At 38.6% G+C, this 26,944-nt stretch overlaps 2 protein-coding genes across 8 annotated transcripts in view; both read left to right on the top strand.

Moving 5' to 3' along the window:
* The window catches only part of RBMS1 (RNA binding motif single stranded interacting protein 1), a 149,280-nt gene extending 137,003 nt beyond the window's left edge, over positions 1 to 12,277 (top strand). For 6 of the 7 annotated variants that reach the window (XM_069781222.1, XM_069781221.1, XM_069781227.1 and 3 more), the window contains exons 7-14: positions 451 to 566; positions 1,445 to 1,494; positions 1,590 to 1,683; positions 4,806 to 4,856; positions 7,014 to 7,124; positions 7,801 to 7,881; positions 9,128 to 9,212; positions 12,099 to 12,277. In XM_069781222.1, coding sequence (XP_069637323.1) covers positions 451 to 566; positions 1,445 to 1,494; positions 1,590 to 1,683; positions 4,806 to 4,856; positions 7,014 to 7,124; positions 7,801 to 7,881; positions 9,128 to 9,205 — 581 coding nt within the window. In that variant the 3' untranslated portion in view covers positions 9,206 to 9,212; positions 12,099 to 12,277. The remainder of the gene's footprint in view (positions 1 to 450; positions 567 to 1,444; positions 1,495 to 1,589; positions 1,684 to 4,805; positions 4,857 to 7,013; positions 7,125 to 7,800; positions 7,882 to 9,127; positions 9,213 to 12,098) is intronic. The other variant, XM_069781223.1, reaches the window with a different exon arrangement.
* Positions 12,278 to 22,431: 10,154 nt separating this feature from the next.
* ITGB6 (integrin subunit beta 6) overlaps positions 22,432 to 26,944 on the top strand; it is a 58,721-nt gene continuing 54,208 nt past the window's right edge. The window contains exon 1 of the mRNA XM_009921686.2: positions 22,432 to 23,777. The gene's annotated coding sequence lies outside the window, so the exon portion shown is untranslated. The remainder of the gene's footprint in view (positions 23,778 to 26,944) is intronic.

Raw genomic sequence — 26,944 nt, 5'->3', positions numbered from 1 at the left:
TTCTGCTATTCTGGATGAGCAGAACTGTTTAAGTTTTGGGACATTACTGAAACCTCCAAAGGTCGGGGGGAATATATTAAAGGCCTTTGGCCAGATTTATTCTCCACCTTCCTTAGATGTACCTCTGAGGAGGCAAAGCTCAGAATTCAGATGGCAGTTCTCATTCATCCCCAGACTAACAGACATATACTCAGGATATACAGACCATGTTTCTTTCCAACAGGTTTTAGGAGCAGTAGTTTAAAATCAAAAATATAAAGCATTCCAGATGTTCTGTTTGTGTGTGGCAGCTATCTTTGTGCTATGCAGAACAGTTGTGGATGCTGTAGTATGAGTCCGTGTTATTTAACTGTCATATTGGGAATATAACTTAAAAACCATACCTCATTTGGAGTGCTGGCCACCTGTGCATGTACGCTACTTCAACTAATATTTCTTTTTTCTTCTCAGTTCCTGCAGAACCTTTGTTGTGCAAGTTTGCCGATGGAGGGCAGAAAAAGAGACAGAATCAGAATAAATATATACAGAATGGAAGAGCATGGCACAGAGAAGGCGAGGTGAGACTTGTAAGTCCTCCCTTCAAGCTTTAGTGTGGGTGTACAATAATGAATACTTATGAAAATGATAGGCATTGAGACTTCTTGGCTTGGCTCTTTGGCATATTATAAATGTGCAAGCAACTCTTAGCTGACAGTTTGCAATTATATAAAATACTTAACCGTATCTTTCTTAACAGGAAAAAAGGCAAAATGCGAAACGCTAAATCCTACCTCATTAAAGTGAACAACAAAATCTCCTTCAACTTAGTCAGGAATATGCTTGAGAGATTTCTCATATTATAAAACTACCTGAAACATAACTTTATTTACATGTAGTACATAATCCTTTGGTTTATGCAGCACTGAAATGCACATCACTTTCATAAGATTAAAACAGTATACCAATGCAGTGCAGCATTAATTTTTTTTTGTCACGGCTGTTTTAATCTTTAATGTTCAAGATAATAGTTTCATGGGCTTACTGTGGTTAGCAAGCCTAGACACCTCATTTATATGAGACAAGAAAATTCAAATGTGTCTTCTGAAAAACAGCACTCCCCATTCGTTCATATAGTTAATATGCGTAGGCAACACCCTAACATAATCATCTTCAAACCCTGCCTCTCAAACACACACAGATTCTCTTAGCCAGGTATTTCATAGATTGCATTTTGTTCCTCAGGCTGGGACCTTGGAAACTTGTATTCATAGCAAATATCACTGATTCTCTTCGCTATGTAATTACGTCTGTCAATTAACCTTTCCCTAACTTACAGCAATAAACTATTTCAATACAAATTTTCAGTTAAGAATAATACAACTAAAGAAAGAGTAAGAGAAATAATTTACAGTCAAAATGAATTTTGTCAACTCTTTCTCTCCACTTTTTTTTTTTTTTTTTAAAGGCTGGAATGACACTCACGTATGATCCAACCACAGCTGCTTTACAAAATGGGTATGTTAAATAATGGCACGCTAAGAAAAGAAGAATGTTTGCATTATGGAAGGTGCACAGAACTGCCATTTAATAAATATTTCTGCATTTTCTAGATTTTATCCATCACCCTACAGTATTACAGCAAACAGAATGATCACTCAGACGTCTATTACGCCATATATTGCTTCTCCGGTTTCCACATACCAGGTTTGTATTTAGAACTTTGTAGCTGAAATGGTTCATCAGAGCTTATGTTTATTTATCAATTGCTACCTGTGGTTTTATGAATTCTCCAATAATGCTTCATTTTAATGAAGTGGCATCTTCATGCTGTACAGCATGAAAATGATGGCCTTAAAAACTAAGAGTGTGTTTGTTTCAGGAAGCACAGCAATTTAATGAGATACATGGTGTCTTGCAAAACAGTCTCTAATGTGTGCTGATGGCCAAGGTATTTGTAGCCACTTCTACATTTCAAGTGTGATTTTTCGTTTTCTCTTGGTCAAGTTCTTTTAATGTCAATAATATATCTTTAAAATAATTATTCTTTATTTAAAACCTTCTTGATTTAATTAAATTCTATTTCAAAGATATTTCTCCATGCTTTTTTAACTTTCTTCCAGGTTGTTTTTTTGGGGGGGGAAGCCCAACAATAATGTGTTACAAAGTTGCACTAAGAAGGATTCAGAAACTTGCTTGACATTAGAGAAGGAAATTTAAAAGAGTTCAGAGTTCAAATTATGTTAGCATTCAAATTCAGTGCTTTTATATTAGGAGTAAAGCATTTAATAGTCTAGAACTGTGTTTCTAAACCAAAACTTACTTTAGTTTGAACAATAAATTAAAACATGAATCATGTACATTTTTTGTTCTTAGAGCCCAGCCCAAAGCTTCCTGAAAAGGAATTTTGATAGGTGTCATCTTGTGTCCCCACCAAGGGATATTGACAAACAATTCAACATGCTGAGAAATTATAGGGAACAGTTTTGTACTTTGATATAAATCTCTTCGGAATTGCCCAATTTTAGGGCATTGTACATTTCACTTTACAAACAACTTGCATTTAATGTAACTAGTATGGCAGTCTCAGGTGTATGCTCTGTAATTACTACTTGAGACACTCCAATTACCCCAGTGTAAGCTAAATGACCAGCTATTTTGGCATTTTACTGTTTAACACATAGATGAAGTAAACATCAGTGATTCAGGTCATAAATAACCAAAACTAATTAAATTTGGAAAATTCTTACCTCTGTGTCAGGGGAAGGAAAAGAGGCTGTTTGCTTTTTAGTGAGAGAGACGTGCTGAGTTTTCTAGCTTACTATGGGTGAAAATGAATATAGAAGGCTAGGGAGAAGGCATATAGAAGGCAAACAGAGGCACTGTGGGCTATTTGGTCAGTATTCCCTTGCAGAAATTTCCCTGTACCCTCTCATTCCAGGAGAGAAGAATGAGGAAGAATTGTCCAATATTAGTTTGGAGGTCTAATGCCTTCTTGTGCGAGCAAAGCATTATGTAGGAGTTAAAACAGAGTACTCTGGGGTAAAGGGCAGCTGGATTAATTTTATATTAATTTCTGAGGTGACTTATGCAACAAAATGTTTGCTCTTGGCAGACAGCACTAGTACTGTATTTTTCAGTATATTGAATCATTCTGCTTTATACAGCAATACCTCTAAAAATTATAGCAAGTTCTTACCCAGGAAAACATTCAGTAGAATTAGCTGCTGTTCTTTATTAAAATCAATAATCAATATCAATATAAGACTCTCAGATATTCACAATCCAAGTAAAAGTTACTCCTTGAGAATATAGTGTCACTTTTCTGGGCTTATTGAGGTAGGCAGACCACAATACTGTATGTTTCCAGAAATGTTGTTGCCAGTATTCCAATATACATGGCATGGAGCTTAAATTATTGTGGGTAGAGTTAACATCATTATGCTTAAAGTGCCACAGTAATAGGAATTGAAAATTAAATTCAAGTGTTCTGTATTGAGGAGGAAGGAGGTTCTTGGCCAGAAGAGTTTCACAACTTGAGTATTAGTCACATCTTCATTACTGATCCCTTCTCACTGAAACCTGTAGCATTCTGTCATCTACACAACCGGACGTATCTCAAGAGCATGATTTATTTTTTTTTTCTTTGAGGCATGGTATAACTTGTTCCTAGATTTATTCTTATTAAAGGTAAACAAATTTAATAAAGTTTTGGCTGTACTTTGTTTCTGCAACTCCTGTATACCCATATGATGGTACTAAGCCAGTTACTATCATAGTATGAGTAGATTAGCCAAAACTTTAGTCAGGCTGTACCAGTATTTTTGCCATTAAGCTTTTCCCTGAGGAAAGGGAGGGTTCAAGTGTTTTCCATTTTTTAACTCTGTTAGCTCTTTTTCTGATTGAAAAAGAAAAAAAACAACTCTAATTTGAAAGTCAGTACATAAGGAGGGAAGAAATATTTCCATCTTGCAGAAAATAACCTCACCTGGATTGTTTCAAGACTGTCATCTGTCTGTCCTGTTCACAGGACTCTGGGAATGATGGTAGAGTCGTGTAAGGGGCTTTAAATGTCCAGCAGCAGTGGTTGAGTCAGTTCCGCATATGCAGTGCAGGTCAGAATCCTGCCTTATCCTACATACTTACAGGAGGTGGGGAGGAAACATTTTCATTCTTACCTTTAATATTTCTTGCAGCACACTTTGCAAAGACCTGTTGCAACCAGCTCTTTTTAACGAAGATAACCATGTAATCTGTTAGTTTACCTTTTAATCCTTTCAATTTACCTTGTCATGCAAAATTAGGCATCCTACTTCAATTTAAGTATTTGGGTAGCCAGTGTTTTTGGAGAGAAAACATGCTAGTTGCAAGAGCAGGAATGCTCACCAGAACCTTCTCTTCCTGTGCTTTGGGAATAACATACCGCAATGTCTTGGAGGACAATTCTTCTAAATCTTCTCCTTGTTCCTGGAATAAGATTCCAGCAGAATTTCTGGTTTCTTTTTCCCTTGTGAAAATCCAATAATTTATTTTATTCTGATCAAGGCAGAAGGTGCCTCCTTTTTCAACACAGCAGAAATCTCTCATGCACCTATTTGAACCCTTTCAGTGTCCTTGATAAAGTTTGAGACCTGCACTAAAATCATAGTCTACTGTTCTGAAAGGTGTATGTGGTATGTTGCTCCACAGAGTGACTAATTCCATTAAAAAGTGAATGAATAAGGGAGGGGGCTTCTTAACATGATTTATTACATTATTACTATATCTCAGTTGGATTATTCAGGAAAAGAATGACTAAAACGAAAAATAAAATACTGATTTTGTTCCAGGTTCAAAGTCCTTCTTGGATGCAGCCTCAACCATATATAATGCAGCACCCAGTAAGTTTTTATGCTTCTCCGTTGTTGTGTTACTGATTGTATGAACACTTTACATACTTTAAACAACAGGAAATAGGCCAATTCCTGCCCAATTACTTCCAGAGTTTTGACAATTACATCATGATTAAATCATGGATCAAAATGAAAAGACCAACAAAGATAGTAACCTGAATTTGGGCCTCATTTTATTAGGGAAAGAAACAAAGCTGCCTTCAGGGTATCAAGGTGATGAGGACAATTAGAGTTACCAAGTCAGCATCCTGCGGAAACTTTTTCTTTTTTTCTTTTTTGTTTTTTTTTTATTTAAATGAGAAGAACTTTGCAAATACCAATGTTTTACATACTGTTTACCTATCAGGAGCTGGAATTGAAGACCCAAGGTTTTAGAATGGGTCTAACGTAGTTCAGACTGGATAATTTGTGAAAGACAGATGAATGTAGTGATATAAATGACATTATGGGCACTCACTTTAGAAAACCTGCATAGCTTGTTCTGGCTTCACTGCTCATGACTAGTGCTAGTCTCCCTGCACTTTTGGCTGTGGCATCTGTACTGGACTGTCAGGCATTCTAATCTATACTCTCCCATGATATTTTGCTTCTTATCTATGTCGTTTGCCAATTAAGTACCATTATATCTGAGACTTACTAGGTTTCTTGAGATAAGCATTACAAATAATAACAGGCACTTTAATATACGCACTCCTGTAGTTAACAAACAAGTCTGTTTCCAGATATAGAAAGGATATTGTCTTGACTTCAATTAACCTCTCCATGCAGATTATAGAATGTAAATCTTCTTGGCAGAACATTTTCTTCTTGTGCATGCAGAGAAGGTGATACTATACCAGAACACCCTCTCACACACTTAATTGTTGTTGTATTTGTGGGTTTTGCTGTTAAACACACACGCACACAACTTTTTTTAAACTTTTCTCTCTATCAACACAGATTTTCATAAAAAACACCTTGCAAATCGTGCTGTGAAAGACACGAGTTGATATGTTATAATGCTATAAGGTGTATTGTTTTCACAGGTATACAAGATGAGATTTCACAGTTGAAAATAAAGATCTAGATTCCTGACTTAAGTTCAGTTTTGGCCTGTGCAAAGACTGGTGCTGTCTTGCTCATTTGCTTTGCAGAGAACCCTGCAGTCTACAGACAGGAAATTCTTTTAGTGTTTGATGTGCCTGTGACTCATTTCATCTACACTGATCACATGATTGTTTTTCCAACTATACTCTGTGAATTTCTTTTTTTCTTTTCTTTTTTCTTTTTTAAGGATTAGTTATTGATTCAAAATACTGGCTTTCAGTACGCTGCAATTATTTCTGTTAGTTTTGAGCCTCCATCAATTTTAATCAACACTTCTGCAAGCATAAGTCATACAAAGTATTTGGAAATGTGTTTTTGTAGAACATGATTGGTAAAAAGAAACTTGTTGATAACCCTCCATTTCAGATTATTCTGAAAACTTTATGAGTGTGCCCTCTGTATTTAGTAATCTCAAGTGTTTAAAAATTCAACATATACTTTTTATGAAGTTAACAAAATGGTACAGGAGTGATAGAAAGGTCATCACAGTAGCTAGTATTTAGACAAAGAATCAGCATTGCTAACCCACTCTTCTAAAACCTGTGTGCTAATGAAACCAGCCATTAAGTAGGGCAGCTGTCTTGTGTGTGAACATTGCATGTGACCGGTAGAATTCTCTTAACACAAATGTTCCTCCAAAGCCTCCATTCCTAAAGATGAGATAAAAGTTTCTTCCTAAAGCCTGAAATTCCAAAGCTTAAGCTAAGTGAATCTATACCTGGTAGTGTGCAGATTTTTGCTTTAAAGTTAGCATCTGGTGGAACTCATATTTTACAAAGCGTTTTCAGCAGGTGTCTCAAGTGCATTGTACATCAGTTGCGTGTTCCATAGGAAGTCAATGCAGTTCCTACCCCATTACCAAACTGTGCAAAACACATCTGCTTGAGTACAATATTCAGAATGTCCCAGACCTGCGTCCTGAGTCAGTGCCTGGGATTAAGGAGAGTTCTTGTGGTATATCCCCTTGGAAGATCAGCCCATACTTAGACTCCCAAATCAAAAACGTAATTAAAATCTGAGTGTTGCCGCAACCATTTCTTTCTTTCTGTGTTTTAACAGGGTGCTGTACTGACTCCCTCCATGGACCACACCATGTCACTACAACCTGCGTCGATGATAAGCCCTCTGACACAGCAGATGAGTCATCTTTCATTAGGCAGTACTGGAACAGTATGTAGCAATTTAATACAAAATAGAACTTACACAACCAGAAAATACTACATGTAGATCACAGTATGCATGTGCAGCTTGCATGTAGAAAAAAAGTACTCCTTTAAGTAGTCTTTCATCCAATAAAATATTAAGAATTGTCTCCATTTTTAGATCATATTAAGCAGTTTTTATTCAGTTTATTAGCTGATCAGAAATTGGAAATGAGTAAATAAAAATAGATCAAAGCAAATGAAAGGACCCCAGGAGGTAACTCCAGAGTTGTATCGAAAAAGAGAAAATGGTTGTTTTTACTCTTCAGGTGATCAGAGTTGCAGAAAGTAATACAAAATGTGGAACAGAAACTAAACCAGAAGAAGAGGTACAGGCTAGCTTCTAAACTGAAAGACCCTTCTTTTCTGAGCAAATAGAATTAAAAAAGAAAAGATGATGATTGCGATTAATAGAGAAGGTAAAGTCCTTTACCTAGTCTTTGAAGTCTAAATTTGAGTTTTCTCAAAGAAGGTATCTCACTTTTCTGAAAAGCCTATTAATTTCAGATACAAAAGTCTTTCTCTCATCTGTATTGCTTTAGGGAAACAGTCAATATCTATTAAACAATATAATGATAGGCATTTTGGATACTCTTAAATTTACATTGCACTTTAACTCGACTTAATGGACTCTGTCTTTCCAGTACATGCCAGCCACAACAGCTATGCAAGGAGCCTACATACCCCAATATACACATGTCCAGACAGCAGCGGTTCCTGTTGAGGTCAGTATATTTTATAAAAGACCAGAGATAAGAGACATGAATATGATATTAGATTATTATTTTTTTTGCTAGGAAAACTACTGTTTAAAGCCTATCATTGTAACTGTGAATATACTGCGAATACAATGTATGTTAAAACTATAAAGTGTCATTATTCTCAACCAGTATAACGAGTATTGTTAACAAAGAATGACCTCTACTTGTAGCAGTACAGTACTTGGAGCAGTCTTCTCTATGAGCATAGCTCAGATGAACTTTGTGTTTTGTGAAACCTAACTTCCAATAGGAACAAGCTAGGGGGTATATTGTAGTTTTGATCTTTCATTTAGTTTTCCTGTGAGCAAACTTCTCTGCCAACAGACCGTGATTCTAACTTTTTGCAAAGAATCCTGTTTTTACCCTGGCATCTCAGGATACTGTGCATGTTTGCCTAATAAACCCCTCTGCAAGTCCCCTTGAAGAGCATAACTAAATGGTAGCCAATAGTTTGTCTACTCTTTTGACTTACCTTACACCCTTTCATAGACCAGTATTTCTTTAACAGAGGAGCTAGACAAGGTGTGCTGCAGCTCTTGTATTCAGGATGAGTGCTAGAGAGTCTCTGCCAGAGCCTGTAAGAAAAAACATTTCATTTCAAACTCTGTTTGTCCCAAAACTCCAGAACTTGTTTGGTTCAGTTTATGCATCTGCCCATGTGGGTCGGAATAGGACTTTGGTAGTTAGCTGATCGTGCTGTCTGCCAGAGCACTATCAGCTGAATTAATTCCGTGGTTTCGGGGCGGTCTGTGTGCAAAGTCCCAGCTACAGTTCTTTGTGTGGCCTAGTGCCAATCACATCACGGTACTCAAAGCGATAGTGTTTGTCCATGTGGTAAGTAGATCTCATTCTTCTCGTTGCCCCTCAAAAGGAGAGGGGCAAAATGTTCTTTTGCATTTGCAGATAGACAATATACTAGCAGTTATTTGCTCCCTCTGTGTATTTATTTCTACAATGTCAAAGTTTTGTGGGTTTTTGTAATTATCTTCAAAGCAGCTGAGGAAATACAAGGTTTGCATGATCATTTTATTTCTCTGAAATGTAAATCAATGCACAGTTAACACCTCAAATTTGGAATACCCCACTTGAGAAATGTTAGAAAGACTTAAGATTTGAAGACTGTTAATTGCATGAGTCACATGGAAATAGAGATTGCAGATAATGCTGCCTGATTTTGTGCCTCATGTCTTGTCTTCCTTTTCACTTGCAGGAAGCCAGTGGTCAACAACAGGTTACAGTAGAGACGTCCAGTGACCATTCTCCATATACGTATCAGCAAAATAAGTAACTGTGAGGTAGGGGCTCATCTTGTCACATGAAAGATGTGAATTCAAAGATATTTTATTTCATAACTTACGGTGTTCTGTATTAAAGTTTTTTCTTTTATGTCATCTAAATAACACTGATAATATCTGGGGACAGGCAGTGAAGTTAATTTGAACTTGGCCAGAGTTAGAAGCCAGGAAAGGAAGTACAGGTTCCAGAAGTGAGTTAACGAATTATGAGTAATAGTGTTTTAATAATTTCTCTATAGCATAACTGGATTATGTTGGATTTTAATTTGTTCATCTTGGCAGCATGCTGTATACAAGAATAACAATGAATTAGTGCAAAAATACAAAAATCACAATGCTAAAGGGAACTGTATTTATACAATTCTGTGGTACATGTAATATTTGGAAGCAGCTTTGCGACTGACTTACAGACCACAGGTAGGGGAGTGGTCTGGTGGAAATGCTTGCTGACCTTGTCTCCTGAAGACTTCCCTGCTCATCCTTTATTCTAGGAAAAAGCAGTTTGGTCCAGAATTTTGTCAATTAATTTTTAATCCACGTCCCTGTTTGGCTCTAATTCCAGAGTTTTAGTTTCCTCCTCCAGGTTTGCTGTGGTTTTGCTTGCATGGCCTTTCTTTACTAACCAATCATTAGCTTTACCTGAACTCCTTCCATGCAAAATTTTTGCTTTCTATAGATTGCCATCCTGAAAATACTGTTTGCACTAACCATTCCCTTACCCATGTTCCATGTTTTAAAATTCTGGAATTTAATTCTTCCTTAACTCATCTTTTTCTAAGTGCTTTGTAAGCCAGGAAATTTGACTACATGATTTTTTAAATAAAATTTTGTAAGACCTCAAACTGAAAAATTCCATTCAGCTGCAATAATGTACTAGAGGCTGTCTTAGAAGGGTTCTTCTACAGCCTTCACCACATTTATTAGATACTCAAAAATCATAATCTGTTATGTGCAAAGAATTTCTAATTGTGGGATATTCTCCCTGAAATGTGTAGATCTAACAGTACACAGATTTCGGCATTACCTTTGATTTTGCAGGTCAGCTGTGCTATTTGACAACACTGCTCTCATCCCCATTACTGACATAACAATTTCTTATATGTTCAAGAATGTAAAGATAGAAACAAACCAATAGGGAAACTTCGCACATTCAACAGATGGCACAGTCCGCCTAGTGCAACATATGACCTGTGTTTATTATTGTAGTCTGGCCAAATGCTGGCATCTAGAGAAAGCCCACATCCTTGATTTGCTTCCAGGGCAGGGAGAAAGCAAAGCCACAGGCTCTTCTCGTTATCCATCTCCTTGTGTCAAAATCGTGGCTCCTGCACGTTTCCCATGCCAAGGCTGTTGGCTGGTGTTAACCGCTTTTCAAGGAATTTTTTTTTTTTGCCTTAAGTCTTGCCTGTGGGCGTGTAAAACCTCCTTACCAATAGAGGTCTGTGGTAGACAGCGAAGCGTAATCCTGCATGTCATGTCCCCGTCCTGCGTCTCTCTCCCAGCCTGTCAGTATCTTTCCCCTAGACTGGGGCCAGGCAGGAGGAGCAGCGTTTAGTTTCCTGAAAGGATGAGATGTGTTGCCATCTGAGACACATTTTGTAATGAAGACTCTGGGTAGAATACCAAGCTCTGTGAGCGACTCTGTGTGTTCGCTGTAAGCCAGTCCTCCAATTTTATTCTTCAGAGAAGTACCGTTACCTGTATTCATATGCAGTAGGAGCCAGGGAAATCTACGTCAGCGGTGGTTATGGCAGTGGGCACGTGGGGAGGTTAATATTACTCAGCTGATTCAGCCTCAGAGTATGGCATTTGGTATTTCTGTCCCTGGAACATGTTGGTACTTGTCATTTTTCAGACAGGTGAAGGGGAGGGAACTGACAGTTATTTCTTGCCCTAAATACAGGGCAAGTCTCTTAATTGCAGTCTCTTAATTGTTGTGGCTTCGTTACTATTGTCAAACTGCAGCTTCTTTCTAAATGCACATGCAGCACTTTTGGGAATGTCCTATTAAAAGTCAATATACATATTGCCATAAATAAGAGGTAAATGACAACTAGCACATTTGCACAAGTGGATGCAGTCAGTCAGAAATACACAGCATCTTTCCTTTGGCTGCTACATTTAATAACTATGTAGCTTCTTTTCAAAAAGTTGCTACTATGTGAAGATAGTCAAAGGAACTTAACCCCTCGCCCCTTTGTAATTACATATGCACCTATAAATGTACAAGCCTTAACATGCCAGACTTTGTCTTGCCTTGAGAAATTCAAAAAATTGTCTAAAGCTTTTTTCATTAGCTGGGTGTTTTTTTTAACGCATATGGCAATATAAGCCAATACAGTAAATCGAGAAGTCTTCCTTCAAATTTAATGAGCCCTGAATCGCTGTTAAGTATTAGCCATCGTGGAGGCACAGTAGCTGTCTCTGCATTAGCTGTTGCACATAGCTTCCTGAGGCTGCACCGAAAGAAAGTTGTGTTCCTTTTCCAGAGATCAAAAGCCTTGGGACATGCCACAGGAGCAAGCTCACACACTCAGCCACTTTTGGTCAATTAAAATGGAACAAGAATAGCTAAACAACAAAGATGGGGAATAGCTTTGAGTGCAGTCTCACGGTTCCCCCAGTGAGAACTCTGCATGCTGAACGGGTATTCGAGATAGACGGGGAAAATACAATACAGGCTGTATGCTGGTGGGGAGCTTCATCTTGGGAAGGGCCAAGCACCTGAGTGCCACCTCTGTTACTTCTCAAATTTGTACCCGGATTCACTTAGTCTTCTCACAGCTGTCTAAAATTGGAAATTATTTAGTTTTATGGAGAGCTGCATTAGGAAAAAAAAGTGTGCGATTTTAACTCCGCTCTAGCTCTGACCTTTCTGTGTTACAGATGTCCAGTGTTGACCTGGCCTGGAGAAGGGTGCAAAGGCTGAAACAATCATGGATTTTACTGATCAATTGTGCTTTAGGAATTATTGACAGTTTTGCACAGGTTCTTGAAAATGTTATTTATAATGAAATCAACTAAAACTATTTTTGCTATAAGTTCTATAAGGTGCATAAGAAAAACCTTAAATTCATCTAGTAGCTGTTCCCATGAACAGGTTTATTTTAGTAAAAAAAAAAAATTTTTATCAAGTGTTATGACGCAAAAAAAATATTCAAATTTCTGGGTATGCACAGATGACCACGAAGACTTATTCACGTGCATGACAGAATTTGTGTTTTGGTTTATTTTTATTTTGTTTGTTTCTTTTTTTTTTTTTTTTAAATTGTATTAAATGGGTTTTCTGAAGTTTAAAATAGTAAAACATCTAAGATGATGTTCTGTGCTTGCAGTGTGTGAGTGTTGCTTTAGTGCAGTGTTGCATTTATAGTGTCTGGTCTTTTAGCTTTCTGTTTTTCTTTTAATGTAGTGTGAAGTGTCTTATCCTTTTCTATAAATTCCAATTTGCCTTAAATCTTTCAATGCTGTAGCTGTTTCAGTAAGTAGTCCAAACTAATGGTGTAGAATGCTTCGACCAAATGAGCTGGTCTATTATGCCTTGTAAAACAGCAGCATAGGGCTTTTAAAGGTAGTCAATAAAAATTGCTGAAAATTTGGCTTTTTTAATGTGTAGTAAGTGTTTTTAATGATTTTTCACATAATATGTAAGGTAGTGAAATGCAAGAGGGGAAAAAATGTTTTGTGTGAAACACATTTTCTGACTGGGGAAATTTTAATAGGATAAATTGTTTGTAAGGCCATATGCCAATAGTTCCCTCTGGTAGTTTGAATGATTTAGGAACTCTGCTGTATGATGCAATGTAAAATCTTTTTTTGCCTTTTTTTCAGAAACTAACTTGATGTTCTAGTTTTAGCATAGGTAGAGTAGAGAGATTGGGGTGGGGATATCACCGAATGTTTTTGTCCTTCCTTTATACTAATGATAGTGCTTTAGGATGAGGATTGTGCTGAGACTCAGCAAACAGAAAAGTTGCTATTACAGCAAAATGGCAAAAGCTAAAAGACTCGTTTTCAAACATACGCTGAGATGTAAGTAGAAGCATAATTGATTGGGTACTAGCTCTCTATAGTAGGTAAATAAAAATAAAAAGACTTGGCACTTTTAAAAGGTAACTTTACCAAAGAACAAAGAGCCAGTAACCAATAATTCTGATTTGTCTCAGCATTATGTCTTCTGTACTCTTTATTTTTGCCGGACCAGTTTGCGGTTAGGAGAATGTGCCTTTTTTGTACATTTGCATTTAGGTTTTATAATTTTAATTGATGTATGGACACAAAAGCATGAAGGAAGACTTGGATCCAAGCAGTGCCACACTTTACATCATCACTACAAGTGTTAAGTGTAAAGAAAACCAATTTTGAAACTATGAAATTCCTGATTCATAAATACACAGTTATTTGTACTTCACATATTAGATAATTCACTGCTACTAAAGCTCTTTATTACAATTGCATATGTTTTAAATCAAATGATAAATTAAGTTGTCTTCCAAAACTGTGTACTTCTCTGGTCAGCTGTATATGATCAGTTATCTACCTCAAAGTTTATTTCCTTTTGTAATGGGACAGGTTGCTGGCCCTCCCTGTTTCCACAGACCAAATCATCCTAGCTCGGGAGCTAGGGCTAAGCAGTTGTTTCTTTCAAGTATTTTTTAGTTTTTAAATTTTGTGTGAGTATTGGAGTATAGATGTCGGTGACATTTCATAGTTTCAAAAGTAAATTGCTGCTCTGAGAAGTGTAGATTCTAGTGAAATACATAGTCATAAGAGATGTGTTTTTGTTTTTTCTTTTTTTAAAAAGTTGTGGTATTATTGGTTCTATGCTCCCTGGAATATTACTGCTTTGTAAAAGTCCAGACTTCCTGCAGCACCTTGCCTGTATCTGGTAACTTTCCAAACCTGGATCTCTCACTACTTGATATTTTTGCGTTAATTAAAACTGCAGTATGATAGCTGTGTTAGAGGGAGGGAAGAGCTGCTGCCAGAAATGTCTGAACTAAGTGCCATACTCATTGTCTGGGTAAGATTTGGGAAATTTAACCTCTGTACATAAAGAAATAATCAGTTACTTAAACATCACATAGTAGACAGCCATTAAATTATAAAAAATTAATTTATGAAGAAAGACCTTTTGTACAGATTGAAAAAAAAAGATTTTCATAGAGATATCTATATGATCAAGAGAGTTAATTTTTTATTTTTGTTTTACTAGTGCCACAAACTTGCCAGTGGTAACTTATTTGTCCGGTTCAAGATAACTCTGTAGTTTTGTTTCCTAGGACTTGTTGTTAAACGCCAAAAGACATTTTTGAACTGTAAATTTGATTAGATTGTTAGCTTTTTTCTGTTTTATTTCTTTGAAAACTTTTGAATAAAAAAGGTCAAAAAAAAAAAGAAAATGTATTGTCTTTTTCCTTCAGCCCTTCCTTTACTGGGGGAAAACCCAAACAGGTTATGGTAAAACCTTTGCGTTTATTTTGAAGTGCTTGGAGTTGCTTTCTGCTTCACAGTCTGGGTTTTTCCCTCCTCTATCTTATGTTACAATCAAATTTTAACTCTTTCAGACCACATTACAAAGTCACTCTTTCAGACAAAACAGGAAAAGACGTATGAAAAATATATGATAAAATATATGATGAAATATCTGATTTAAATGCAAGAACTCTGTTGTCCTCCATGTCAGCCCACATGGAGAGTTGTATGTAACCAGGCCCGCACCCTGCAGTTGTAAATGCAAGCCAGTTTTCTAGAAGTAAGGGTGGAGATGGAGGGTCACTTTGGTAGTTCGTAGCATTGAACTGCTGCCTAAAAGCGCTTTCGTCTTCCCAAGTGCAGTAGTGTTGGCTGGCGTACCCAGTTCTGGAGAGCAGAGGTGATACTTCGCTGGAATTCAAAATGATCCCAAGTGTTTGCCTTCCAGCTGCAATCTTTAAGCAGTTTATTTCTTTAAAGGTGGTCTCTGATTTTATTATCCTTTTGGCAAGATCACTGCTGCTGGTGGTGTCTATGAGATAGAGGACTGCTCTGCCCAAAGCAAGGCTTTGGGAAGAAAGAGAGGAAAATACAAACTATTGTGTCTCCTCAGCCAAGTGCTTTACCAATTGTATGGTCCTCGACGTAGCTTTGTATCGACGTGTGTGGCAGGAGAGGGGCTCTGACCTTGTCTTGGGTGCCCAAGGGTGCACCCAGTGGCAGAGCGCAGCGGCTGGGTGATCCAGCGGGCTCCTGCGCCTTGCCACCGGTGCCGGCTGGGCAAAGGGGAGGCTTGCTTGCCGCAGGCCGTGCTGCCCTGGAGAACCCTCTCCCTCTTGGGAGACGGTCCTTTACATTATACACCTGGTTTTGACATATCCCAAGGGCTCCACTGACCCCGCGCCGGACCAGGCAGCCTGCTGGGTGGGTCAGCTGGGGTCGTGCTGCAGGCAGTGCGCAGCCCAAGCTTTCGGTCACGCGATACTGATGCAAGATACTGAGAATAAATGTGTTTACAGTGGAGCTAGCGAAAGGGACTCCCTAGAGGTTAGGAAATTTGATTTACATTAGCTTATGCAATAAAGACATCCTTGACGATGATGGGTCTTATTATTAATGAAGAGAAAAAAACTTTACACTGTGTGCTACTAAACACATTTATACTCCTGTAACTGAAAAAAATACCATTTAACCATTTTGTGGTAATTTAAATGCTGGCCCAGTATGTTGCCTGTCTAAAATGCAATGGATGGGAAGATGAATACAGAAAACTTTTAAAGGGTTTTGCTATATTATTCTTGTTCAGCACCATACTGAATTAATCTCAGATTAATAAGCAGTCTTTTTTTTTTTAATTAAGTATGAATACTACAATAGACTCAGAATAATGCAGGTTAGAAAGGCTTTTTTGCTATCTGTTTGCTTTTCTAATTAGCCCTATGATAAACTTAGCTCTCTTACTGTAACTCCAAATGTATTTGATAAGAATGAATGCTTGCAGATTAGTATCTTTTGCCTGATATAATAAGGACGTGTGTATCACGTCTATAAGGCAGTCTGCAATAATGCAATGTCTTTATGTAATATACTTTTATTTTTTATATATAATAAACATCATATTTATTACCAACTGACTTGTTCAAACATTGACTCCATCCTCTTGCATAGAACCTGTTTTGAACCCTACTTGCAAACATGCTGTTAATAAATTTTTTTACCTGTTAACAAATAAGCATCATATTCATGTAGGATGATTTTTGTACTGATAAAAATGTTTTGTGCAAGATCATGCACAGACCCTATTGTTTGTAGGTTGTTAGTGATTAGAAAGTGGCGTTTCTTTAGGCGCTGAACAAAATTCTACCTTTATTTTCTAAATTAACTACACCGGGCAGGTGCAAGACAAGTGCAAGCAATGCATTAACAGCAGCGTAACAAAGTACTGTTAATCAGCTGAGCCCTGATAATGACTGTTTGCACATATTGGGCTAGAATATTTGTGGAGTAAGTCAGAGTAGTCTAAAGCACTTTCCTGGTACTCTTCAGTTTTTCTCAGGAAAAAAAAAATTAAAAAGTGCTGTTTTGCTCTCCCCTTCTACCTTTAATTTATGCTATGGTACTTCCACCGTACCAGACAAATTTGATGATTGACTAAAAGTGTGCCACCTCACTTTCCGCAGAAACATCATATGAGAAATGCATTTTATGTGCCAGAATATTTATATGAGTTTGTACTCCCACTCCTCCTGTGCACGCTTCACTGCACTTGTTCCTTTTGCTTTGATCAACCGCTCCAAAATTATTTGCAAACTTTCACATGTGTTGGAATAAGATACTAAATCCTATCCTGTCCAGCAGTGTCTTATTGTGAAGCCAGTGTGTTATTTGGTGGCATGTAAGACATGTATTCTGTTACCTTCCAAACACTTGCAACACTGATGTACTGATTTCAACTGTGAAAGATCATTTGTATCATTCCCTAGCCAACAAATTCTGGCATTGATTAACCCAAACAAATCTGAGGCTTTTGGCTTTCAGATTTGGTCCATTAATTCTATCCAGAATAGGGGTTAGGATATACAAAACCTATTCTGTTTGGCAACTTCTCCTCCAGCTACTAAGAAAAGCCAAGCTGATGTCAGAACAGCAAAGATTTACAGTGCAGTGACCAGAGGGAGTGTGTAAAAGCCCGCATGTGCAGTGAGTCAGTCTTTCCTTTTCAGGACAGCTCTAACTGCATCTGCCATCTGAGAAACCTGTGCGGCCCATTTCTGTAGTAAAGAAGAAACCGTATCACAGGAAAATACTACTGGATACTTTTCCGTGTCCAAGAAGAAAGAACAGCTTGTCAACAGGCAAGCTTTACCTGTTTAAGTTATCTTGCTTTTCTCAACAGTATCCCCTCACTCAGTACTTACATCAGTGGTGGTCTGAATTCTGCTGTGTTTCATCGGTCTCCCTTCAGCTGAATAACGTGATCTCTTTCAACAGCTTCACGAGGATAGAAAGAGATTTTTGGAGAACTTAAAAGGGTGAAGGTATGTGGTACCCTAAAGACTTCCCACGTGCACACTACACGTGTTCAGATCAACCTGCTCAGGCAGCTTTCTAAGTAGCTTTATTGTTTTAGAGCCTAGCATGCTAGCGTTACCAAGGGGAAAAAAAACATTTGGAAAATGATTTCTGCATGTACACTCTGCTGGCCCTAACGAAGTCATCTGTAGTAGGAATTTTCACCACCTGAAATTCACATGCAGGGCTGATGTTTTTGCACTTAAGAGCAATGGAGTAAAACAATGGTCTAAAAGAAGGCCAAGAGAAAATTTACTAGTAAATAGGATGTTTTGGTAAATAGTTTTAGTTTTTTGCAAGCACGAATAGAAAATCACCTTTGCTTTGTGTGTTTCAGTCTTTCCCCAATGGGAAATATTTTCCACCAATGAGAAAATGCTAATTTTTTTTTGCCTTCCAGTGAATGTGAAAAGTATGAAAATGTATTTACAGGTATTTGTTACAGCCTTGCTTTTGTATCCGTTTGTTCAGGTATCCTTAGCCAGTCTCAAAGATAATCAGTAAGCAGAATATAAATAACTAGGCGCATAAAGCAGTTATTTATTGACTAGCCCACAGAAAAGAAAAGAAGGGTAGGATTTCACAAGCCGTTAGGCTGAGCATGAGCATGCTCACCCAGCAAGGTACCCAGGGTGGCTTTGCCGGCCAGGCAGGCATCGGGCTGGAGGGGAAGGTTTGGTCCTGGCAGCTCCCTGGAGCAGACCCTCAGTGTTGCTGCATTTCCATCTTCTGCCAAGCTCCGTCAGTGCCCCTGGCACCGATGGCTTGTCCCAACAAACCGACCTGATGCTGCCTGACTAGCCTCACTCTTCTTCCTTTAGGTTTTATACCTTTCCATGTTGCTGCTTTCCCTCCTGAATCCTTGAGCGACTGGCAATCCTGTCCCAACAGCTCTACTTCCGTCTGTAATTATACATTTCTTACCTCTCCACAGACCTTCTCACAGCTTTTTTTCAGCAGTCGGAGGCAAGGTTAGGCAGCTGGGCTGGGTCAGAGCTGGGCCTTGGTGCACAGGCAGCTACAGCCCTGGGAGAGGGGAGGGAGGTGTATGGCAGGGGCTGCAGCGAGGGGGTGACGTGCTCCAGCTCTTCCTCCTGTCAAGAAAACATCATTCAAGTGCAGCTGGAGGAGTGGGTGTTCAGAGAGCTCCAAGTGTTGCTGTCTGCGCCAGAACAGAAGGAAAACTAGGTTTCGAGCAGCTTTAAGAGAGGCCAGCCTAAGCTCAATAGAATAAAATGCTCCAGAAGTTAGCAGCTGCGTGTATCACAAGTTCATGACCTCCTTCAGCCCTGCTCTGCTCGCTTTCCATAGTTCAACAAGTTCCAGCTGTCGGTGGGCAGAGGGTTCATACCTGAGTGGGAAGGAGGCAGCTCATCAGCAGGTCACAGGCTTCCCATAGTAAACGGCCCGTTGCCACTAGTGCAGTCACTGTGCCGTGAGCTCTTAAGAAGCACAGAAGTTACTGAAGAAAGACAGCAGCAGAGAAGTGAGCTTGCATACGAGAGTGGGAGCCCTTGGTTTTTAAGTTGTTTCTTAGTAAACTGTATTTGTATTTAAGTGAGCGGTCTAGTTCCATCTTCATTGCAGTTTCTCCAGAAACAGCAAAGCTTTACCCTCCGGTCTAGGGTGAATTTTGTACTGAAGTGTTGAAAATCCAGATTTCAGTTATTAAAAAAAAAATAAATTGTGCCGTTCCAGGAATTCCTCTCCTGAAAATATTTTGCAGATGAAACTAGCCAGTCATCTCTGGGAAAACAATTCAGGACAAACCATACCATTGCATGTATTACAGTAAGCGTACGCACAGCTCATCTCTTCCAGATGGCGATCATCTGATCAGCCCTGCAGTGCATGGTGCTGCCCTGTTTCAAGGCTGCAATTAATTTCCTAAGCAACGTTGCGCTCATCGGCAAAGCCAACCATTGGGACCCATCCTTTTTTTAACCGGACTGACGCAGGTGAGCGAGCGGGACGCTCTGGGCTGGCCTGGGCTCAGGCTCTGCCGCTGCAGCTGCCTGGGGCTGCTAGTGCAGATGGGGGGACAGAGGGGGAGACCCCCGCACCCCAGCTGTCCCACTGCTGCCGCTCTTACCGCAGAGCTTAAATAACATCTTATCTTGCAGCCACCAGAGGGCATCTTCGTCATGAACCGGAATGAAAAAGGCGCACCCCCTCTCATAGTACGTAATTATGGTGCGTTTATAGTTACCTGTTATTAAAAGCAAAACCTCATCCTGCCTTTGCACAATACAGTGCAAGTGCTCACATTTCTAATAATGTGGTTTTACTCATCATTAAGACAGCATAGGGTTGTCTTTATCAGAGGAAAAAAAAAAAGGCGTAATTTTCTTTTGGTTAATGAAATGCGTAAGGGTGCCTTCACTGCACAGCAGGCAAGCAAAAAAGAAAAAAAAAAGAATTTAATCAAAACCACATCATCACCAAAAACACAAGTGCTCCAGGCAGGGTCAAGGAGACTTGACAAGTAGCTTGTATGTGACAGATGAACACAAGAGAAGCCAAACAGCAAGGGAATTCTGGAGAAGTCAAGCAGACTGCAAAGATTCAACCCAGACCAGACCGAGAAACCTTTTTCCCATTAACTCAAAGCCAGTCTATTTGCTCATACTCTTGGGACCATCCTTTTTATTATTATGATATCTTCGTAAGAGCCAAGACAATTAAAAATATATTCATTCAAAACACAGAGTAAAAGAAACAAATACCTTTTCAGGAAGTAAATAAAGCTCTGAAAATAAATTGATATCTTGGGGGCTAAATGAAAAATCTATACCACAAAACAAAACTAGGCAAAGTATTTGGGGTGATACAGAGAAGGCTGCTCGTTTTTGCAAAGTTCATTCAAGAAGACCTTTCAGTGGTCATTAAAGATGACTTCTTACGTATCTATCCAGGTTAAAAATACAGATGGGGAAGGTGGGAGGAGGGGACAACAGAAACAGTTATTTTTGCAGCCTCGTCTCTATCGGTAGTAGAGCTTGAATCTAATGAATAAATTAACCATAACCCACAGGGGATGTTAGTGCTTCAAGTCTCAGAAGCTTTTTGTAGCATCCCTTTTGGTCAAGGGGAATCGGCTTGCCTACGCGTTTCAGACAGTTGTGTTCACCTCTCGTTCTGCTGGACACTCATTCTTACACCGCACCATCAATGCCCCAGGCAAGGCCAGCGACTCTGACCTACACAATCTTGCTCTTAGATGTAGACTACAAGAAGCATTTGTTAATCTCTGCCGGGGATTTTGTCACTCTTCAAAGTAATTGGATGAATCACTTCTGCATCAGGCCAAATTGCTGTATCAGGCACAATAAAAGACCCAAAGAGCAACCAGAACAAATAGGACAGTTCATAGACAGTCATGAATAAAAATACTGTAAGTCTGGAAATATAAAGTATTTCTCTGTTTTGCATACGCCCTAGCCGTAGGCTAAACAGAGCACAGACAGAGACTTGAATTTCTGGAAAAGGAACTGATCCAGGCGTGTGTTTGCAATTTTTGAGGATTGCTTTCTATATTGAATGAGGATTGGGCAGAAAAAGACATAAATTTAAAAAAAAAAAAGATTTCCCCCCAAATTTCAGATCTGAAAGCTTTCCTTCTCTGTTGTTTTTTTTTTATTTTTTTTTTTATTTGCAGTCTTGAGTACTTGTGATTATCTTCTTTTGGCATCCACCTCAATGTCAGCATGACTATGTTTGTAACAGGTTTTATATGCTGCTGCAAGCAGGACTCAAATTAGGTTTGGTGTGACCAAAGGACAATAGCTCTGCCAACAAGACAGACTTTTTTTGATCTAACTAGCAGATGCTCTGCTAGCGTCTCTCACTTTTCTGCCTCTCTCTTGCCTAAAGGACTGAAACCAGCCTGTCAGTGTGATCGTACTCACGGGAGCTACAACTGTTTGCGCAAGATCTGAATCTAGCCTAATACCTACTTTAATAACTGCTTCCAACAGCTACTTGTGAAGGCTCCGATGGTAAATTCCATTCAATATATCATAGCTTTAAAAAGCAGAGATTTTTCCAGAAATGGCTACTCTTTTTATAGAGGCTATTTTGCACCCTAGTGGATTATTTTAGATAGCAACAAATTGTTCCTGCATATCCCTGGTCATCAATCACTTGCAAGAATAACATTGCAGGGGGATGAGGCTAGGAGGAGGCCCTGCTGCGATTCAAACCTTGAATTCCTTTTTTTTCCCTCCTCTGTTACTTGACAGTAGTTTTGGAAGAAGAAGAAACTACCAGACATATTAACGACCTGGCAGAAAATACTGGATCAGCTTTTCAGATGTCACTGCGGGGCAGCCGGTCTAGAGGTGTCTCTCCGGTCCAGACTTAAGATCTTAACTAGCTTTAGCTTTTCAAGCAAGCCTGAAGGCTACTGACTGCCAGTCATCCTGACAAGGTGATGACTAATGGGGACAATTAGCTCCCTCCCCTAACATGCTGTCTGTCATGGCGATTTGAAAGGGAATAAGAACACTTTTCCCTAAGGAAACAGGTTGGCAAATGGGTTTGGGTCTGTTAAAGCTTTAGCGTAGTTTCATATTAACAAAATGTCAAAAAGTTGTTCCAATGAAGAGCAGGTTCAAGCCCATATTGTCTGCTCTGAAAATTCCTATTTAATTCATGTTCACATATTGAAAAATTCACTCTATAGCCAACCTGTAATTCCAAAGGACTAAGCTGCAGAATTTCCATTAACCCCAAAGGGAGAAAGATACAGTTTTGTGTTGTCCACTTCATAAAGTAACAGCTTTTTAAATTTTAAGTAGTAACTAGTTAAGCTGTATAGGATGAGTTAAAACACAGCAGCCATCAGTAATTTAACTTGTTTCTGTCTCTTTCAGAATTGTATTTCCAGTTTATAGGCAAAATTGAGACACATCTGTGGTTATTATTCATTGTCACCATTATCCAGTTGCTAATCATTACAGCTAATGCTTACAGAAGTGTCCTGTGTCTCTGATGTATTAATTGTAGCACCCATCACTCACAGAACTTTATTTTCAGATCTGCTGAGTGCCCAGAGCACGAAGGTCAGTTTGGGATGCATATTCACTGCTGAATTTTAAGAACCAAAGTGCCTCCAGTTGGGCAAGTTAAAATTTTTCCTTAGTCCACACTTCTTAGTGAACAAGCTTTAATATAGCTGACTGCGTGGATCTCAGCAGACCTTGCTGAAAAGAAGGAGAAAGACAAAGTAGTTACCACCACTGAACTAGACTACTCTTTGCAGTGACCAAGAAGCAATCAGACTATAATCTAAGAGCCACTGTGAAAAGCTACATGACTAATCTGTATTTTCACTGTGTGACTGGTAGGAGGAAAGAGGATGTAGCACAATAGTCAATTTATTGGAAGAACAATGTAGTCATTCAACAGGGCATTATTCTGAACTAATTTAAATGATAGTAGAGCAGCTTGCTCTTGACTTAAGAAAACAGGAGTCATTCAAATTCTGTATCGAACAATGAAATTGTTCCACTGACTTATTTGTTGACATAAATTACATATAGCTAATATGTTTCTGTTGCAGACCCTGAGGACTCTTTGTTTATGCTAAACGTGAATGTATTCTAGCACATGAATTACTATCCTCCTGCTTGCTGCTTGGGCGCCTCCAGAATAAGTAATACGTTGGCATAACTTTGCCATTTGTCAGCCAGCAGTCTGGTAGCACATTTGCTCGTCAATCTAATTTTAACCTTTTCTCATACGAGCACTTGGTATTTCATGTAAATCAACCAGACAGTCTGTCATTCAATAGGATACTATCTTCATAGTCTTCTAAACTATGTGCTCATATGTGTTCATTTTTAAGTAGCAGAGGAAAAGTAAAACTAATGTATTGCTTCTGGTTTCTTAATACCAGAATGCCAGGAATCTTTTTATTACCACGATAGAGACAAATGATACGTCTAGCAGAGGTTTTGGACAATGGGCCTGGTAATGCATTCAGCGCTTTCTGAATTGAAAGGTCTGTCCTGAATGGTAAGTAGTGCAATGTGTGGTTAAAGGCTTCATAGCACTTATTCTGCGTCTGTTCCTATTATCACCGTAATTTGCAGCTAAGAATACAAAAAATACATGCAACCGATGAATTAAAAAATTATTTATAAATAATTATTCTGTGGTTCCAACAAGTTTCTTGATAAAATACTGATGCTGACTGCAAAAGAGAACGTAAGTCATTCTGAAATATAGATAAGTTTGTGAATGCTCATTTCTTTTGGTAATTTGAGTAAATGACATGAAAGGTTTACTGGCATATCCTTTACTTTGTAAGGTTTTTCAGAAATTGATTTGGCTATGAAAATAGTATGCTTGAAGTTTAGCTGTTTTGTCAGGGTTGCTGTAACTATGCATCACTTTAATATCTTTTATTTTTTAAACATGAGTGAAGGTCATAGTCCATTTATGCAGCCTAAAACCCATGGTGGCTTTTTCAGATATTTTACTGCATTTAGAATGTTTAAAAAAAGCAATTGTAAAGTTGTACTAAAATGATCTGTGGTGTCTGCTAAGAACTCGGTCCCACACAACACCTGTAATTGTTCACCGCATGGTACGATAGTTAATTGTTTTAATAATTACGAATATTATAGTTTGACTGATCTAAATTTTCCTTATTAATACTTTCAGACTATTAATACTGCATTGCATTTCACTCAGGCTTGTGACTGATAAAATAAAGCTACATATATTTAATACTAGATTCTGTTCTGAACAGTGATTTATGACACTGTACTTGGTCTGGGGCAGACCCGGAACCGTGCCTGCATTTCTCCCCAGCACAGTGCTCAGTAGTCGCCTTACCAAAGAGCAGGAGCAGAACTCATTCACTCCTGTAGCATCACAAAGCCCCTCCTCAGCCCATACTCCCTTGTGCTGCTGTTTACTTACAGATTCCATCATGCTTTGAGTCCATCCCCGTTGCCATGCCCCCTTTCTAGCAACTTCGGTGCCTGGTATGCACCCCAAAATTTACCTCTGTTGCTGTGGAATTAATCCACCTGCACGGAGTTTCTGGGTATGAGTTGTCTAATGATGTTTGTGCAATTTCTACCACAAAGTTCTGTTTCTGATTCAGGTAGTACTGTAATAGAAGCAGTAACACATAAACTGCTTCAGTCACCACCTCCAGCATCTTTTATATCTACAAATCAAGTACAGGCAATATTTGCCCATCCTGATCTAAAGTGATATAAGACTTAATTTAGCACTAGTTTGACCCAAAGTTTCAGTGACAGATTAAGTAAGTATCTTCAGGAATGCAGGCTTGACATTTCTGGTCATCTTGAATAAATATACATCAGAAGAATTTGTCCCATAGAATATTCAGGTACTTCTATTACTCAATTTTGCATAGCAGGGCTATACAGGAGTTGATCCTCCAGGCTCTGATGAAGTTCTCATGTGGGAGTTTGTTGGGCTTCTATATCTAGACTTTTTATGCCAAGCAGCTGCAGTTTCTGCTCTCAGGGATGTATCTAGGCAAATTCAGTACGATCAGTGAGGTGGCCTGTCATAAGTGATGACAGCATTGGATTTCAATGAGCTTGTCAAAAATAATTTTACCTGTAATTTGTTCATTGCATATTAGATCCTCTGGTTTACCACCACTGTTCCTGCAGCTGCAAGCTTTACCTAGTTCAGGGAAATGTATATTACCAATCAATGTTTGCTCTGAAGAAAAGCAGTGAATTTCTGGGGATGGGGGGGACCTGCATTTTATTACAGGAAAAATATTTTCTGGTCTTACTTATTGTTTGTGCATTAAGGCACATATAGTTGTGTTTAACAAACATCCTCTTTCCCTTCAAATTTTCCATGACTCTTGATCCTTATGGATTATTGAAGAAATATAATCGATCAACAGGATCAGAAGTTACAGAATTATATATGGGATTAATCTAGCCTCAGATCTTTATTTAAGAAGGAAATTAATCTTCTAATTCTGTGCCTGTATGAAGAAAAAAGAAAAATGATGGTAATGAGTTGCTACCACTGCAGACAACTTGGGTAATCTTTTCTCTGCGGTACGTATCTAAGGACAAACTCGGTTCTAGCTATTAGCAATATACTCCTCCAGGAATCAAAGGCAAAATCCAACCATCTCGATTGGAAGGTGTGGGGGGCAAACCCAATACAGAAAGGCTCAGTCTTTCTCTTTTCATGTGAATTTTTTATATAATTCAGAAAACCCTCAAATGCATCTTCAGGTACTGCTAATGAGACAGCTTTGAAAATTATTTCCCCAGAGCTGTTAATCATACTAATTCTGTTAATGTCCATTGCTTTTTTAGTCTTGACTCAGTCCCACCTATTAGATGGCAAGTCTGGGTATCAAAGTCTAAATTCGTCTCACTTTGTTGTTTATGTAATGCTTCCTCCAAAAAGGGAAAGTAGATACCACCTGTGGGACAAGTACAGCTCACGGTTATCATCTGCAGCAACCTTGGTATTAAAGTGGTGCACAAAAGTTAAGATGTGCCACAACAATGCACTGGCAACCTGAGTTGCATGCCTGTGGGCCCCATAATGAGAAATAAGGATATTCTGTCCTCCTCAGCACGTGTCTGGCTTACTGGCTGGTCAGATTTTGCACACCTATCCTCCTTGAATCATCAGATTAAAAAAGAAAGTGAAAGAATAATGTGCTAAAAATGTAGCTAGAAACACTCTACTGAAAGGAGGTTTTGGCAAGCTGCACTTAGGAAGAGACTACACTTATTTAAGTAAATAAAAATACTAAACCCAAGCAAAAATACTCTCAGATCTAATAAACTACCTGGTATCTACAGGTTTTTGTCCAGTATCTTTTGACAAATTAACAGTACTTTTATGCTAAAACGATCATAATGGAATATTGTACTTTTCCACTGTACTGACCATGGCCCAGAAGTTCAGTAGAGAAGTTTTATTGCCAATTATTATTAGAAAGTCATTCTGTAGACATTTAAATTCCCTTTTCAAGGGCACGCGGTAGAAACCCCTAGTGTGTCACAGTTCTAGTGCCACATTGATGGTAAAAGCCCGAGAAAATGGTCTTTATGATTTGTATTATATAATTACACACAAACGCTAATCAGCGCCTGTTACACGGAGCTAGGCTGCTGGGTTTGTGTGAGGCCAGGGGAGAACTCTGGTGCTGCCCA

Source organism: Haliaeetus albicilla, chromosome 4 (genome assembly GCF_947461875.1).
Source record: "Haliaeetus albicilla chromosome 4, bHalAlb1.1, whole genome shotgun sequence".
NCBI lineage: Eukaryota > Metazoa > Chordata > Aves > Accipitriformes > Accipitridae > Haliaeetus > Haliaeetus albicilla.
Note: the sequence above shows the minus strand (reverse complement) of the source record. Positions and strands in the feature narration are given on the sequence as shown.